The 17,213-nt window shown below is 35.9% G+C and overlaps 1 protein-coding gene across 1 annotated transcript; it reads right to left on the bottom strand.

Moving 5' to 3' along the window:
- Positions 1 to 15,091: 15,091 nt before the first annotated feature.
- Positions 15,092 to 17,213, bottom strand: LOC145116953 (uncharacterized). The gene is made up of 3 exons (XM_079053253.1): positions 16,539 to 17,213; positions 15,493 to 16,411; positions 15,092 to 15,405 (listed from the first exon to the last, which is right to left on the bottom strand). The coding sequence occupies exons 1-3, from the start codon at positions 17,211 to 17,213 to the stop codon at positions 15,092 to 15,094; spliced, it is 1,908 nt and encodes a 635-aa protein (XP_078909379.1).

The raw sequence follows: 17,213 nt of genomic DNA, 5'->3' as shown, positions 1-17,213 counted from the left end.
AATCTAAGCTCTGATACCACTGATGGGTTTGAGCCATAAGAACTTTCCTATGTGCACATGCAAACCCTAATACTTGGATCTAGGTTTCTCTAATTGAACATGCAATGTATCCAAGACTTCCAATTCTAGATCTAGTGAATACAATGGAAACTTGACATATGAAATCAGATCTAGATGAATACCTTTGATTGCTTGCTTGAATCTTCTTGTTCTTGGAGCTTAGAGTCACAATTGTCACTCCTCTAATGGCTTACAAACACCAACTAGCAAGAGGTTGATTTGGAGAGAGGAGAGAGGTGTAGAAATTGGCTCTAGGGTTCCCAAGGAAGCAAGGTGGCCGATTTCTCCAACCCTAGGGGTCTATTTATACTGTGAGCTTCTAGGGTTACATCCTTAACCCTAATTGAATAACTTAATCCCTAAGTAATCCAAAGATCCTTCTAGATTAAGGCTTGGACGAATTCAAGGAGCCCATACTCCTTAATTTCGGCCACCCTATAATCCATAAGGATCCATAGTCCAAAACTCAACTATCACACATTTGACAGTTTAACCCCCTTTATTCAAATGTGTGATAGTTGAGAAAGATGAAACTAGACCGGAGGCGACGCAAGTAAAGATGCAGGACAAATCTCCGGCGACATCTGGGCCAGTACCGGCGATTGTGGGTAACGAGGCGGTGGCGAACGAAAAGCCGTTTAGCGTGGCAAAGAAGGGGATTAATGAATCGCAGCTTCCCGATGCGGTAGTGACGAATGAAATTCCCAACATCCCTTTTCTAGACAAACGTAATATAGAAACTACCCAAAGTATATCGGTGGACCCCAATCCATCAAATAATACCTCTTTTATTGGGCCAGTGGAAAAATTAGTCCCTTCAGGTTGTTTTGGGTCGTTCCCTACTACGAACGTGGCCTTTTCCTTCACTTCTCAACAAGCCCATGCTATTGATCGGACTACTGAGGAGGGTTCTATTAGTGGTGGTCATAAACAGAAAAAAAAAAGAGAGAGATAAATCGGTGCTCCTGTCACACATATCTGATCAGAACTCTATACCAAATAGTAATTTTACTCTCCTCGCTCTTAAATTGAATCAACCGGTGCTGGGAAATCAATCCAAGACAATGAACGAAATGTTAAACCATTCGACCTGTGTGGTAAATCATGCGTCGGCAAGTGATGTTGGTATTGTGTCAGAATTAGAGGAAACAGTTGCGGTTGGGGCCGCGATCGGATTTCTGGTCAACGAGAGGGACTCAACCCTAGCAGAAGTTGTAGGAGAAATGTTTGATCAATGAATTGCATATCACTAAATGTTCGTGGCATTGGGGTGGAGGCGAAAGTCAATTGGGTGAGGAAACTAAAAAACCTACACAAGGCCGATTTTGTGGGTTTGCAGGAAACTCAATTAACAGACCATGAAAGAACCGATGTTCAAGGGTGTTGGGGTTCTCAAGATTTCGAGCATGAAGGTCTAAATTCTAACGGACGTTCCGGTGGCTTAGTATCGATGTGGAACACACTATGCTTTCAGAAAAAAGAAATTATAAAATCAAGTCATTATATCATTGTTATAGGTAAATAGATTGGAATTGATGGGGACACCGTCTTCGCATCTTGTTGATCAAAAGAACCTATGGAAAGAGCTACTATCAATCAGGTGTATAAAAACGGGCAATTGGGTCGTATTTGGTGACATTAATGCAGTAAGAAGACAGGAAGAGAGATTTAATTCACACTTTTGTCCGACCAGCGCATTCTCTTTTAATGAGTTCATTCAAGAGGCGGAACTACATGATTTCAGAATGGGTGGCGAAGCATACACATACATGTCCAGAGTTGGTGCAAAACTTAGTAAACTAGACAGGTTTCTGGCATGTTCAAATTTCCTATCTGCCTTTCCCTCCCTTGTTGTGACAGCACACCCCCGTGAAATCTCAGACCATTGTCCCATCACCCTAAAATCCCTCAATGCAGACTATGGCCCTCCCCCATTTAAACTATTTAATTCATGGCTTCTCAAAGATGGATTCCACTCCACTGTTAGGGAAGCGTGGGAGAAGTTCTTTGGGTTCGGTTACCCAGACGCATATCTTGCCAATAAGCTCAAATTCTTGAAAGATGAGATCAAGCAGTGGAAGAAAAGGATTGTCTTAGAAGAGCATCAAGATGTAATTAAAGTCATATGGGAAATTGCGCAGATTGAGAAAGCCGCTGAAGATAGATCCTTAACAGATCATGAACTACAATCACGAAGTCAGGGCCTTCAAAAGCTATTAGAACTTGAGAAACTTGTTGTGTTAGATTTAAAACAGAACTCTCGGGTGAAATGGAATGTAGAAGGGGACGAGAACACAAAATTTTTTCATGGATTTATCAATAGCAGGAATGGAAAGAATAGAATTAACGGCTTAATGGTGAATGGTAAATGGACCAGTGCGGTAGATGAAGTAAAAGGGGAAGCTCTCTGTTTCTTTAAAAGCAAGTTCACTGAGACTAAGACTTCGAGGCCTAAACTCATCAGTCCACTATTCAAGTCTTTATCCATGATGGAGGCAATTAAACTTGAATCTCCATTTACGCTTGAAGAAGTAAAAACAGCGGTCTGGGCATGCGGTAGTGACAAGGCCCCTGGGCCTGACGGACTAACATTTAAATTTATCAATACCTATTGGGATTTATTTAAAGTAGACGTGATGAATTTTGTTATTCACTTCGACAAATTTGGGACTTTAGCAAGGGGATGCAGTTCATCATTCATTACTCTCGCTCCAAAGATTAAAGATCCCATCTCGCTCACTGATTATCGCCCAATCAGTCTCATTGGATGTATGTATAAAATAATCTCCAAGATCTTAGCGTTGCGTCTCAAAAAGGTCATTGGTGGGCTCATAGGTGATGTGCAATCCGCATACGTGGAAGGTAGAAGTATTCTTGATGGACCCTTGGTGATAAATGAGTTGTTGTCATGGGCTAAGAAAGTGCAAAAAAAGGTGTTGATGTTCAAAGTAGACTTCGATAAGGCATTCGATTCTTTAAACTGGCAGTACCTTGACTCCATTCTCGCCCAAATGGGTTTCGGCAGCAAGTGGCGATCATGGATCCATGGGTGTCTTACTTCCGCGCGTACCTCGGTAATTATAAACGGATCTCCCACAGAAGAATTCGAAGTTTCTAAAGGGGTCAGACAAGGCGATCCATTGTCCCCATTTCTTTTCATCATAGCAATAGAAGGTCTCAATGTTGCATTGGAGGCAGTTAGAGACAAAGGAATCTTCAAAGGTATTCAAATCCCGAACAACGGTCCCATTTTATCACATCTTTTCTATGCGGACGATGCCTTATTTGTCGGTGAATGGTCTAGAACCAATCTTAAAAATTTATCACGGATCCTCAAATGCTTCAACGCCTCCTCGGGTCTCAAAGTCAATTTCCACAAATCTAGGGTATTCGGGATCGGGGCTTCAGATCGTGAGTCCGCAAATTGGGCTAGCATCCTTGGTTGTGAAGCGGGCACATTCCCATTCAATTATCTTGGTGTGTCGGTGGGTGCAAATATGAACTTAATAAAAAATTGGAAACCGATTCTAGATAAATTTCAGTCAAAACTTTCAGCCTGGAAAGCAAAGGCGTTGTCTTTCGGTGGGAGGTTGACCCTAATTACCTCAGTTTTGGGGAATCTCCCAACCTATTTCTTCTCTTTGTTTAAGGCACCGATGGCAGTCACTGAGGCTTTGGAGAGGATTCACCGAAGGTTTTTATGGGGTGGTGATGAAAATAATAGGAAGATCCATTGGGTGTCGTGGGATAAAATTGTGGCCCCTAAATCTGAGGGTGGTCTAGGCATGGGATCAATTCGTACTCTAAATACAAGCTTATTAGTCAAGTGGTGGTGGAGACTGAAAGTGGAAAAAAATTCGATCTGGAGTTGCACTATAAAAGGGATTCATAATATCCATAACAAACCACATGACTATCTATCACGCAGGAACGTTCCTGGTGTTTGGAAGAATATTGCTGCAACAAGGACTGATCTCAAAAAACATGGGTTAGAGATTGAAGATATCTTTAAAGTGCATATAAAATCAGGTGAAAACTCTTTGTTCTGGTTCGATAGATGGCTAGGTACGGTGCCCTTAAAAGTCAAGTACCCATCACTGTTTGAGCTTGAATCAAGGAAGAACTGTTTGGTGGCAGATAGATTTTTTGAGGGTACTTTTGAAGGACACTGGTCCATTCGAGTAGAAGACATAGTTGAATCCAACAACCTGATCAATTTACATAGGGATCTTGATCTAGTTAGGTTGGTACCAGGTGAGGATGAATGGCGATGTATCCTAGATAATAGTGGGACATTCTCGGTGAGTAACATGCGGAAAAAGATTGCATCAAAATTGTCCCCATCCCCCTCTTGCGCCTCAACCAGCTTTGTCTTCAAATGGAATAAGGTATCTCCTAATAAAGTCAATTGTTTTATTTGGCGGGCATTACAAAAGAAGATCCCTTCAGCGGTGGCGTTACGATCTCGTGGTATTGACCTCACGACGATTACATGCGGTGCATGCATCAATGAATCCGAGTGTGCAGATCATATACTACTTCTATGCCCATTTGCTCGTTCTGTTACTGATAAAATCCTTTCTTGGTGTGGTGTGCAACATAACTCATTCACATCTGTGGGTGAACTGTTGGAATATGCAAACGGATGGGGTCGAAATTTGAAGATGAGAAAGAGATTCGTCACCATATGTCATGGACTTATCTGGAACTTATGGAAACTCAGGAATGATCGTGTGTTTAAAGGAGTATTCGCAAAGCCCACAACCGGTGTTGAAGCCGTAAAATCAATGGTGTATTTTTGGTTAAAATGCAGGGGTAAACAAGTAATGTGCACTTGGGAAGAATGGTCAACAGATCTTTTTTGGGGATGTCTTTAATTGTCATTTGTTGTTCTTTTGTATTTGTTTTAGTTTGAACAATGTTCTTTCTGTTGGTTTGTTCCTTCGCTAGTTTCTTGCTAGTCGTGGGTTCTTTTTATAAAAGTTGTCGTTTCCAAAAAAAAATTTACCATAAAGACACCCTAATAAAATCTTGAAATATTTTTATTGGTTGAAATTGCATTATTTTTCGAAAAAGCTGATTATAAGTAGTTAATATATACGGTTTTTTTTGTAAATTTTATTCTAATTGTAGTTATTATACACTCCACCCTATTTCCACCCTATTTAAAGGTAGTTTAACTATTTTTTATTGGCATTAACTATGTAATGCTTATTCCTAAGAAACTACATTTTTAAGAAGGTAAAATTACGACTAAAAACTGTTAATAGAATAAAAAAAATATAAAAAACTACATTTTAAGAATGTGTATACATCATCTTTATATTTTTATAGTATATCAGGGGAAACAAAAAGGATTGTCCTTGAAAAAAGAAAAAAGAAACTCGCTTAACTCGTTAGGCCTTCGGAACGTTCAGCTGACTTGCACCCCTATAATGTATTATATATATATATATATATATATATATATATATATATATATATATATATATATATATATATATATATATATATATATATATATATATATATATATATATATATATATATCAGTGTTATAGAAATCAACATTGACGACTGATTAATCGGCGAATAACCATTTAACGGCCTTGAGCCGATTATGATTAGGGTGTTTGGCGAAAATTGGTCAAACTTGGGTTTGGTGGTCTTCGGTGGTTATATGCGGGAAATATTTAAAAAAATCAAATTTTTTTATTTTCAAATAGTACACCAAAATTTTAAATTTTTAAGTTTTTAAGTTTTCAAATTCTAAAAAAATTATACTAAATTTTTTAAAATTTCAAAATTTTAAAATATAAAATTTTCAAATACTTATTTTTTTAGGATATATTAATTTTTTATATCATTTTATTAATAATTTAGGGTTCCCTATTAATCGTTGCTTAGTCTGATTAGTCGCTTGACGTCAGTTGACCGCCGAGCTATCGTCGAACGATCTTCACAATCTTGATATATATATATATATATATATATATATATATATATATATATATATATATATATATATATAGTCCGGTTCCGGTGATGATTTTTTTTAAAGTGAGGACTCGTCAGGACACTTTAAAAAAATTGAAAAAAAAATCTAAAAAAATATTAATTATAAAATCGAGCATAATACTATATTCGGGAGAAAAAAAATTAGAAAAATTTTTGCATCATTAAAATTGAATCATTGATCATAAAAGTTGAATCATGGATCATAAAAATGATCCATGCTTCAATTTTAATGATCCAAATTTTTTTTTCCCAATTTTTTTTTCTCTCCGGTGTAGTACTATGCTCGATTTTATGATTTGTATTTTTTTTTCAATTTTTTTAAGGTGTCCTCATTTTAAAAAGAGTCACTCACCCGATCCTGTTTATATATATATATATATATATATATATATATATATATATATATATATATATATATATATATATATATATATATAGGCTTAGGTTATTTTATTCTAACTAATTATTGTATGGATGTAGGAATCATTGTGAGCCAATCATTTTGGTTATTTTAAGAAAGTGATTAATATATATTATTGAATTAAAAATAATTGAAAAATACCATTTACTTTCACCATAAGTGTATTTTAGTCAACTGATATAAATTTAAAAAAGGAAAGTCCAGATTTTTAGGGGATAATTAATTCTCCTCATTTAAAATTTATGATTTTTTTAATTAATTCAATTTTAATTCTAACATAATTTTTAGTTATATCCGATTTTATTCTGTCAGAATGTTACTTTGTTAAAATGATATTAAATTAACTTCTTGAAGAAAACAACATTCTTGAACCATTAATTGAAAATTAACAAGATCTTTGTATATTCATGGACAACTAAATGTAGATTTATACATATTCTTACAGAATACTAGTCTTATACATTTTAATACAATTATGTATATTCTAACAAAATGTCATAAAAATGAAATAAATTCTTAAAAAACATATCATGCTTTAATATACAATTCTAAAACAAATGCACTTGATCTATTTAATGCTCGATTCCAAGTCTTTCTCTTGTACGCGTTTACATGAGAAGAATATCACCTTTTCTTATTCTAAAAGAATATTGGTCTTACTTATTCTAGTAGAAGATGCTAAGAATTCAATTCTGGAAGAATATTGTCCATACTTTCTTTGCATGTGCTCCTTACAGAAGGTTTGCTTTATACCTCCTGTCATGTTGATTTTGTACACCATATTGTTTATCCTCTGGCTTTGACTTTGTTTATCCTCTCGCTTTCACTTTTGTACACCATCTTGTGCTCCTTCCAGAAGGTTTGCTTCTCCCAGAATGTTTTTGAACATTCTTAAAGACTTCCTATTATCAGGAAATTACACAAGGAACAAGACAAGTAAATTATCAATGCATGAAAAGACCATGTTAAGACAAAATGTGCCTAAGAAAATAAAACAATTAAAATGTATAAACCACCTATAACTGATTTACTATATACGTAACTATTTGTACAATGATTTGGATTTAACCCAGTCCATGACATTAACCACAACAAAAAAATAAAAGTTTTATTAGATATCTTCATATTTGTCCATAGGCTTTTATTATAATTGGAAAAATCCGGTTCCTTTTCAAGAACATCTTCCCATAGCCAAGGCCCTTGACGTAAAAGAAGAGTATAATACATACCTAAGAGAGCCAAGTGTAATTTGTTCGAAAGAGGAGACCCGAGCAGGAAGATTGACCCAGCTAGGCTTTTTTTCTTCATAGGGACATTCCATCGAACACCTGGGGTGCGAAATCAAAATTGTGTGAAATCAAAATTTTAAAAAGATGTAGCCTTCATCTGCCCCTGGAGACACATCAAAGGGTAAAAAGCATATGATAACCGGAATAAACCAAACAACTATCTTTGAAATTGAACCAAAAAAATAATAAGAACCACAAAAAAATGGGGATTTTTAAAGGTAAAATTGCTTAAAAACCATTGGGGGTCAATTCCTTTAATAATTTCAACCAGAACAGCACCAATTTTGACTTTGAGACTCTTCCATAACCGACAATTACAGAAATGCCTTTGGTCTTGAAAGAAAAAAATAATCCATCAAGTTTTATTAAGTTCAGACCAACCAGCAACATATGTAATGAGCCAACTCTTAGTATTACCATCCAAGCACCAGACACCAAGACAGTAGATGTAACATCCCGAGTCCAGGTATACTTCGAGAACCTTGATCTATTGAGCTATTGTCATTTTTGATCCTTATTATAAAAAGAGTGAAAAACGAGTACGCGGGGCGTACATGAGGTGTACGCTTAGCGTAATCGTCAGCGTGCTTGTGACGCGGAGGCCACCTAGTACGCTGGGCGTACCCGTGAGTACGCTAGGCGTAGGCCCAAAGTGCAACCCTAATTTGGGGTTAGTCCCCTCTATAAGGGATATGATGGCCTCATTTCCGGCCACCATTCCCAGAGAGAAAACCCTAAGAGTGCCCTAACCTCCGTTCTAGAGCTTGTGTGTGTGTGTTTGAGCCTTGAGAGTGTTTGTGTGGTTTTGAAGAGAAGAGAAGGTCTTGAAGAAGGAGGAGTTGGAGTCCAAGCTTGTAGATCCGAGCAAACTGAGTGGAAAGCTTCTTATTGAGGTATAAAGCTTCAGACTTTGCCTCTCCTTTGTTATGAGCATGTTACTTGAGCATTTTAGGGTTTTGTCCCATAAAGGTGGAGTCTTGATGAGATCTTGAACTCCAGAGTCTAGGACCAACCCCTTTTGAGTGTATGAGTAGTTATGTCATAAAAATCCAATCTTGGTTGGTGAAATCACTCCATGCATGAGTTATGAGATCCTTGAGACAAAAGAGTGTATATTTTGGAGGATGGTGCCTAATCAGCCATGCAAAGGCTTAAAGTCGATGACTTTATGGATTAAGAGACATTAGAGAGTCCAGATCTGAGATATGAGCCTATGTCTTAACTGGTTAAGACCAAAAATGTGAGAAGAGTGAAACTGGGGCGTACGCTGGGCATAACCCCAGTACACGCAGCGTAGGGACCGAGCACCCCCGATTCTGTATAGCAGCCGAGTACGCCCATCGTAGGGAGGTGGAACGCGCAGTGTACTCCCTGCTATTGACTTTTGTTGACTTTTAGGGTTTGGTCAAGATTGAGGACTATTAAGCCCATGGAGGGGTAAAATGGTCTTTTACCCTTCTATGAGTTGTAGAAGGGTTAGTCTAGCTTCTTGAGGGCCAATATTAATTAGGGATACTTATTATGTGTTAGGGGGAGGTTAGACCGGTGGGTAGAGTTCGAGATTCCGAGTACGAGATTTTCATTCACTAACCTATGAGGTGAGTCTTCTCGCTATACTTACCTTGAGTGGTAATTTTATGTGTGACCAGAGGGTCTTATGTGAATGAGCTGTGTATTGAGATATCTTGCTATTTGTTTTGTGATATGCTTACTGTGTATTGTATTGAGCTGCTGAGATGAGGGACCGGAGGGTCCATCTGAGTTGTGGGACCGGAGGGTCCCACTGAGACACATTGACCGGAGGGTCTTATTAAGTTATAGCCTCGAGTGGCTAATGAGCTGTGTGTGGTATTTTGGGGAACTCACTAAGCTCTATGCTTACCGTGTTATGTGTTATGTGTTTCAGGTAGTTCCGAGGATCGCGGCAAGGCACCGGCATGATTGTACACACTGGCGAGAGATTGTTTTATGATACTGGGATTTACGTTTTATTTGTTGACATTTGAGACATATGTGATTTTGAGAATTATGAAATGAGTTATATTGTGTTTTTAAAATGAGAAAAATTGTTTGAAAATTTACGTCGTTACAGTAGACTCCAGAAATAAGGGTATATCACAGAAATTCTAAAAATATCATTTTCCCAGACCTTCTTCTTTATAGCAGCAGAGCCAAAAAAGAACCACTTATTTTTTATCATTTAAACGCCACATCAAAACCCAGACCAGAACCTAAAATTCATCCTGCTAATAAAAAGACCAAACAGCCACTGTTTCTTAAAATACTAAATTCGAAATTAGTAGAAAAGACCAGAAATAATCAGTGATCTTTAATTTCCAAAGACCAGGAATATAACCAGAAAATGCAATAGAATAGAAAAGAATTCTATTAAAATTCTGATCAAAATGCCCCTGTATGAGCATCCGGAACCTATGACTGAAAGGAGAAACAATCTCCAAAATTTTATAGAATTTAGGATTTGAGCATCTTCGAAAATCAGGCAACAACGACAGGGGCCAGAAAAGCTCAATGAAAAGAATACCATCCACAATGTGACCAAAATACCCCTTGGACAATATCATAACAGTTAGGGCTTTGGAGAAGAAGTCAAAGATTAATTAACTGATAAAGCTATACACTTACCCTGATTCTGAAGGTCGTGAATCCCATTTTGTAAGATAGCAACGAGGCAACTCGATTCCCATCGCTGTAGTTCCCGATTATCAGGTCTGGAACACCCTTTAACTCGGCTCCAATTTCGCTTGCTGCATTCGACAGTGGGGTTGGGATGTTGAACAAGAATAAGGTGGCGAACGGCCGATGGAAGACCCACAATGGAGGAATCGGCAGGAGGCAGGACTCCGATTCAATTTTTTTAGGGCTTCCGATTAAAAGTTCATATATATAACGATTAAAATTTGATTTTTTTCATTTGAATTTAACTGTTTTCCATAAAAATGGGATTTTAATTAAGGATATTATTTAATAAATATACAAGATTACCATTCTACCATTATCTATTAAATAAATTTAAAATTAACTAAATTTGAAATGATTGGTGCACAATGATTCTTACATCCACACAATACTTAGTTAGAATACTTGAACCCATCTCTCTCTCTCTCTCTCTCTATATATATATATATATATATATATATATATATATATATATATATATATATAAAAGGAAAAGTAGGAGAGAGAAAAATATTTTCTCAAAAACAATGTATATTGAGTACTTCGACTAGGTGTATATTAAACTAGGGTGTAGAATAAAATGTTCATAACAACACCCTAATATATATATATATATATATATATATATATATATATATATATATATATATATATATATATATATGGTTTTAGTTTAATATGATACAATCACAAATGATTAAAGGTGGCTAACCGATTTCACATTTTATATTATTATATGGCATATTAAATGAGATAGTGTGCTATGAATATATTTATAGCAATAATATTTGTAGGGGTAGGCATCCGGAAGCCCTTTTATTCCCTCCGCCACTGTATGTGGGTTGAGAGGGTTCCATTTCCAAGTGTTTAGAGGTAACATGATTGATATAACGCTTACATGTATGGTCAACATTATTTAGTTTGAAATCGAAAAAAACAAAAAAAAGGAATTGGACCAAACCAAATTTCAAATTTTGGTTTTGGTTTGGTTTTAGACCAAACAGAATTATGTATTTGGTTTATGGTTTGAGTTATTTATGGTATAGTGGGTGTTTGGGAATGCTCTTAAATTACTGTATTAGTTTTTCAAAAAGCTAATAAGCTAAAAAAATGTTTGGGTTGTTCAAAATCGTTTTTCAAATAGCTTTTTGGATATGGAAAATAAGGAGGTTTCAAAAAGCTACAAAATCCTAGTTTTTTGATGATTTTTTTAGCTTTTTTTTTTTTTTTTTTTTTTTTTTTTCATTTTTTACCTTTAAAAAACTAAGCAAACATTTTTTAAAACCAACTTATTAACTTTTTAGTTTTTTCCACTATAAAAGTTAAACCAAACACGTTAATTTTTTTTTTCAAAAAACCATAAACCAATAAACAATTTTACCAAAAACACTTTTGAGGTTAAAAAATTAAACCAAACACACCATAATGATATTCGGATCAACTAATCACCACCCTTATACCTACATGACATGTGGGTTAGGAGGGGTGGGACGGATGGACTTCCTCCGTCTTTACACCTTTATTATGAAATAAGAAAGTTTTTAGGTGGATAAATAAATGATTTATGAGATAAAAAATCACATAAAAAAAGATGCTTATTTAAAACAAGTTATGACTAATTTGTAGAAGTGTTTATTACTAAGGGGTTGTTTGGAGTGGTTATTTAGAACAATTTATGGTTATTTGTAAAAGTGAATAGTATCTTGTGCAATTTTAAAATGAAATGTAATAAAAAAGTATTTGGATTGTTTTATATCGATAGCAAAACACAATAAATTGATGATATTTTGTAGTGTTTGGTTAATTTTATTATACATATAAAATGACAAAAAAACACATCAATACATATTGTTTATTTATTTATTTTTTTGAACCAAAAATCATTATACATATTGAAGTCACAAACTGTTATATATTTCAGTTTGATGGGTTACTAAGGCTTAAGGGAGTGGGTGCGGTCTAGGCCGCACTCCAGGGATGCGCTCCTTGTTCGATTGTGATTGGTTCTCCTTCTTTACCGTTGTTAAACGGTCATTTTTCAATTTTTTTTACCACTAATATAAATACTTTATCAACTTAACCAAAAAAACTCATCAACATTTTACCATCTTCTCTCTTTTCAAACCCACAAAAAATGTCATCCTCCAAAAATCCAACCAACGAAAAACACCCACTAAAAAACCCACAACTCCAAGACCTTCACTCGATCAACCGGTTTATTCGCCTCCTTTCTACCACTACGGGGGTATGCTTCCCTATTTTCCACAACATATCCAACAACCACGTCCTACGCAACCATTTCCACAACACGCAGCCACAATTTGACCAAGATTTTGATCCTTTTGATTTTGTTTCTCAACCAAAGTTTGTTCCAGAAACACAATCACAACCACGAACACCCATTTCCGAATCTGAACCAGAATTTGTTCCACAAAATCAACCCTCTCAACCAGGAAATAAAAGAAAAGAGAAGACGGAAGCTAAAGCGTGGTCACCTCAAGAAGAGTTAGTATTAACACAATCATGGATTGACGTTTCAGAGGACGCGAAGACGGGAGGGAACCAAAAACATGATCATTTTTGGATGCACGTTAGAGCTCGATTCCATAAAGGAATGAACTTGAAACCATATCGTACTAAACATCAGGTGTACTCGAAATGGGGAAAGATGAACAAGGACGTGATGTTGTTTAACGATTTATATAACAACATGAAACGTCAATGGAAAAGCGGCGAAAGTGACGAAGTGGTTTTGGAGAAAGCTTTTAACATTTATCAAAAAGAGAAAAAGAAGACTTTCAAGTTTTTTGAAGTTTGGAATCTACTCAAAAGCAACAAAAAATTGGAAACCTGAAAACAAGCGACGAGCACATCGATAGCGGATCAAAACGGTCAAGAACTTCCGACTCGGAACACACTTCATCGGATGCTCGTGTTGGTTTCGGCCTCAACGAAGATGAGCCCGTTCAAGTGTCACCACCCCCCCGACCAATGGGAAGGGACAAAACAAAAAACAAAGGCAAGGGCAAAGCGTCGGAATCAGATGACTTGAAAGAAATTGGCGATAATGTGCAAGGCATAAAAGATAGAATGGATAAATTTTTGCAACTTGCGTCGGATAGAGAGAGTCGGAAACAAAGGGACAGCGACCTGAGAGTGCTATCGATGGACACGTCGAATTTGACCGGGAATGCGCTTCAAGTCGTTTTGCAAATGAAGGAAGACGTGAAAAAATGTTACGCTAATCGTGGTTAATTTGTAGTTGTTTTCAAAGTTTTTAATTATTTGATGTGTGTGTGTTTTTTTTAAGTTGTACGTTTAAGCTTTTTAGTTTTTTTATTACTAATTTCCTAGGATTTTTTTTAAATAATGTAATGGTTTTTAATTTTAATTAATGAAATATTTTGTTTTTATTTAAAACTAAAAATTTTATTTATTTAAAAAATAAAAATAATTTAAAGGAGTGTGGCACCACTCCTCGGGTGTGGTATGAGACCACATTTTTGTGGTAATGGGTGAGGTGGCGCCTACATATCACTACAGTTTCATGAAGCACGGCACCACTCCCTCCGGTCTAAGCTGCTAAAAGAAAAATTATTATGCCTTCATTCGCCGGTTCCAAAAAGCTAGATGGTTATTTTTTGAATAATAGCTATTTAATATACAGGGATCATTCAAATAATGACTATTTAATACATAGAGATTTGTCCAATTGATATCATACATAGCGATTTGTGGGCCTCCCCATATTAAGTCCCGGGGGACATTGTCCCGATGCCTTTTTTCTTGATAACTTTACCAAACTTCCTATGGACACTTCTAATAGGCCAAAAATCGCAAGTTTTCATTTTTTTTCTCACCCCTACGATTTCATCAAAACCTATTCTCTCAAAAACATCAAGACGCTCCAATGTGATAATGGCAATGTATACAATAATTTATGGCTCCACGCATTTTGTCAAAACAATGGCATGGCATTTTGTTTATCATGCCGTCACACTTCCTCGCAAAATAAAAAGTCAAACAAAAAATACGAACCATAAATATTGTCATTCGAACCCTTCTCATACCTAACACCCTATAAACAAGCTTCAACCTCGTTCTACCATGTGTGCATTCCTTTGTTACACCAACAACCACCATGGATTTAAATGTTATGATTTACACACCCACAAAATAATCATCTCATGACATGTCATATTCAACGAACAAATCTTCTCACTTGCAATAAAAATCACATTTATCATTGACCCTTACACCTTCGTCAGCCCACCTTCAACCTTGTTGTTGGCTATCCCTTGCCCAATCGCAGCCCAATGGGTCTTCTATCCCCACCTCAACGACAACTTCAGCCCTACATTCCTATTCTCATGAGCCTTCGTTTACACACACTTGCCTTCCATGACCCATGTTGCATCCCCCTCCACCCCCATCTCAACTTCCACTCAGGGGCGGAAGCAGGAATTAGTAGTAGGGGTTGCACAATTCTTTTTTCTGGTCAAACATAATATAAAACATTAAAAATAAAATCCAGTCAAACATAATATAAAACATCTAATACAAATTTTTTTTTCTGGTTAAACATAATATAATGATCTATTAGAATTTAAATTTGTCCTCTTCGTGCAGACATCTTTTGAAACTGCTCCATTACTTTTTCATTCTCAACTTTCGCAAGTGCTTCGGTCTCGACATTACAAAGCAATGCGTCGTTCAAAAATTCATCGCCAATTTTGTTACGCAAGTCGGTCTTCAAGAGCTTCATCTTTGAAAAACATCTTTCTACACTTGCGGTTGCTACGGGTAATATCAAAGTCAACTTTAAAAGCTTATAAACCAAAGGATAAGACCGATGCTTCCTTGTACTAACCATCAAACGAGAAAGGTCGGAAATTCCTTTCAAACTAGTGAAGCGCTCATCTTTGATGCAAGAGTGATAAAATATCTCAAGTTATCCTTCAAGATCTATCATATCTGAATCATCAAAGTCATACTTATATAACTTACCCAACTTCAATAACTTTGATTTGTCAAATTGTGCAAATGAATCACAAGGGCTCAAAGCACCCATGTATTCTAGTAATTGGGTGCTTGTTTCACTAAATCGATCCCAATATTCTGTAAGTTGCATATCTACCACGGTGTTGAAGATTTCAACCTCAAAATGAAACCTATTAGTCTTTGTAGTCCTACGTTTTCTCGCACCAATATACAACTCTTCCATATCTAAAGTATCAATTTCGTGTGTTTGACAAAAAGATGATACTTTTGGCAAAATGCTAGCAAAACCTATGTTTCTAAAAGATTGCAATGCCTCCATTGTCCCTCTAACCATCGAAGCCGCTTCTAAAATGTCTAGATCTTTTCTTTGAAGTTGCTTTGACAATGTACCCGTGAGGTGTAAAATGTCATACATCATATTTAAGTAAAACACGAACTCATATGATTTAAAATATGCTAAGATTCCAGATGCTTGTTGACGGTTTGCCAATAACCCTCCCTCCTCTTTCACAAAATCTAAAACTACAAGAACATCCGCAAACAACTTCATCAAACTTGTGAGTGTGTTGAAATGTGAACCCCATCTTGTTTCTCCCGCTCGAACAAGTGTTGTCTCTTGATTTAACCCTCTTCCGGTTTCAAGTTCACCACTACACAAGCCTTTTTGCACCCTTTCTCTTGCTTGCTCTCGTAGTAAGTCTTTTCTTTTACACGAGGCACAAACAACATTAACCACCAACGAAATTTGCTCAAAAAAGTCACTAACACCATCATGCTTCTTTGCTACAGCCACAACTACTAATTGAAGTTGGTGTGCAAAGCAATGTACATAAAAAGCCGTGTCATTCTCTTGTAATATCAAAGCTTTCAAACCATTGAATTCCCCCCGCATATTGCTAGCCCCATCGTAACCTTGTCCTCTTATCTATTAAAATTTAAAACAATTAATATATATATATATATATATATATATATATATATATATATATATATATATATATATATATATATTAAATTAAATTGAAATAACAAAAAAGTAAAGAATAAATTACCTGACTAAAACTCAACTTATTACTTGTAAGTACTTCATTTATGGTGTTTTTGAGTGTCAAAGAAGATGTATCCTTCACGTGCACTAGTCCTATGAATCTTTCTTTCACAAAGCCAAGACTATCGACATAACGCAAAACAATAGCCATTTGTTCCTTTTTTGAAACATCACTAGATTCATCAACTAGTAAAGCAAAAACATCTTGACCAATCTCTTCACGAATACTCAAAAGTATTTCTTGTGCAAAACATTGCACAAGTTCTTTTTGAATTTTAGGGGAAATAAGTTGATTGTTTTTAGGAGCATTTTCTAAAGTATTGTTGAAAATATCTTCACTAGTATCTCGAATGGCTTTTAACACTTCAATGTAAAGCCCTCTATTTTTCGAGTTAACCGACTCGTCATGACCACGAAACGGTAAACCGGTTTTCAATAAAAGTCTAACAACAATAATAGAAACACGTAATCGAGCTTTATATTTATGGTCCTCTCCTTCGGTTTGCCTCCTCAAGACTACATTAATAGCTTGTTTTTTCCTCATTAAAAACTCACACTTTTCTTTTGCTTTGTTGTGAAAACTATCAACACCACCCACATGAGTCCGAAATGCATCTTTTTTATTCCAAGTATCAAAACATTGGGAAACAAATGCATCTCTCCCTCCTTTTTGTCCCAT

Source organism: Lactuca virosa, chromosome 1 (assembly GCF_052849685.1).
Source record: "Lactuca virosa cultivar CGN04683 chromosome 1, Lactuca_virosa_CGN04683_v6, whole genome shotgun sequence".
Classification (NCBI taxonomy): Eukaryota; Viridiplantae; Streptophyta; class Magnoliopsida; order Asterales; family Asteraceae; genus Lactuca; species Lactuca virosa.
This window is presented reverse-complemented; position numbering and strand designations above follow the sequence as displayed.

Coding starts and splice junctions, on each gene's coding strand:
- LOC145116953 (XM_079053253.1), bottom strand. CDS start 17,213: ATGGGACAAAAAGGAGGGAGAGATGCATTTGTTTCCCAATGTTTTGAT. Junction 16,412..16,538: donor ATAAGTTGAGTTTTAGTCAG/GTAATTTATTCT, acceptor AAATTTTAATAG/ATAAGAGGACAAGGTTACGA. Junction 15,406..15,492: donor ATCAAAGTTATTGAAGTTGG/GTAAGTTATATA, acceptor CTTGCATCAAAG/ATGAGCGCTTCACTAGTTTG.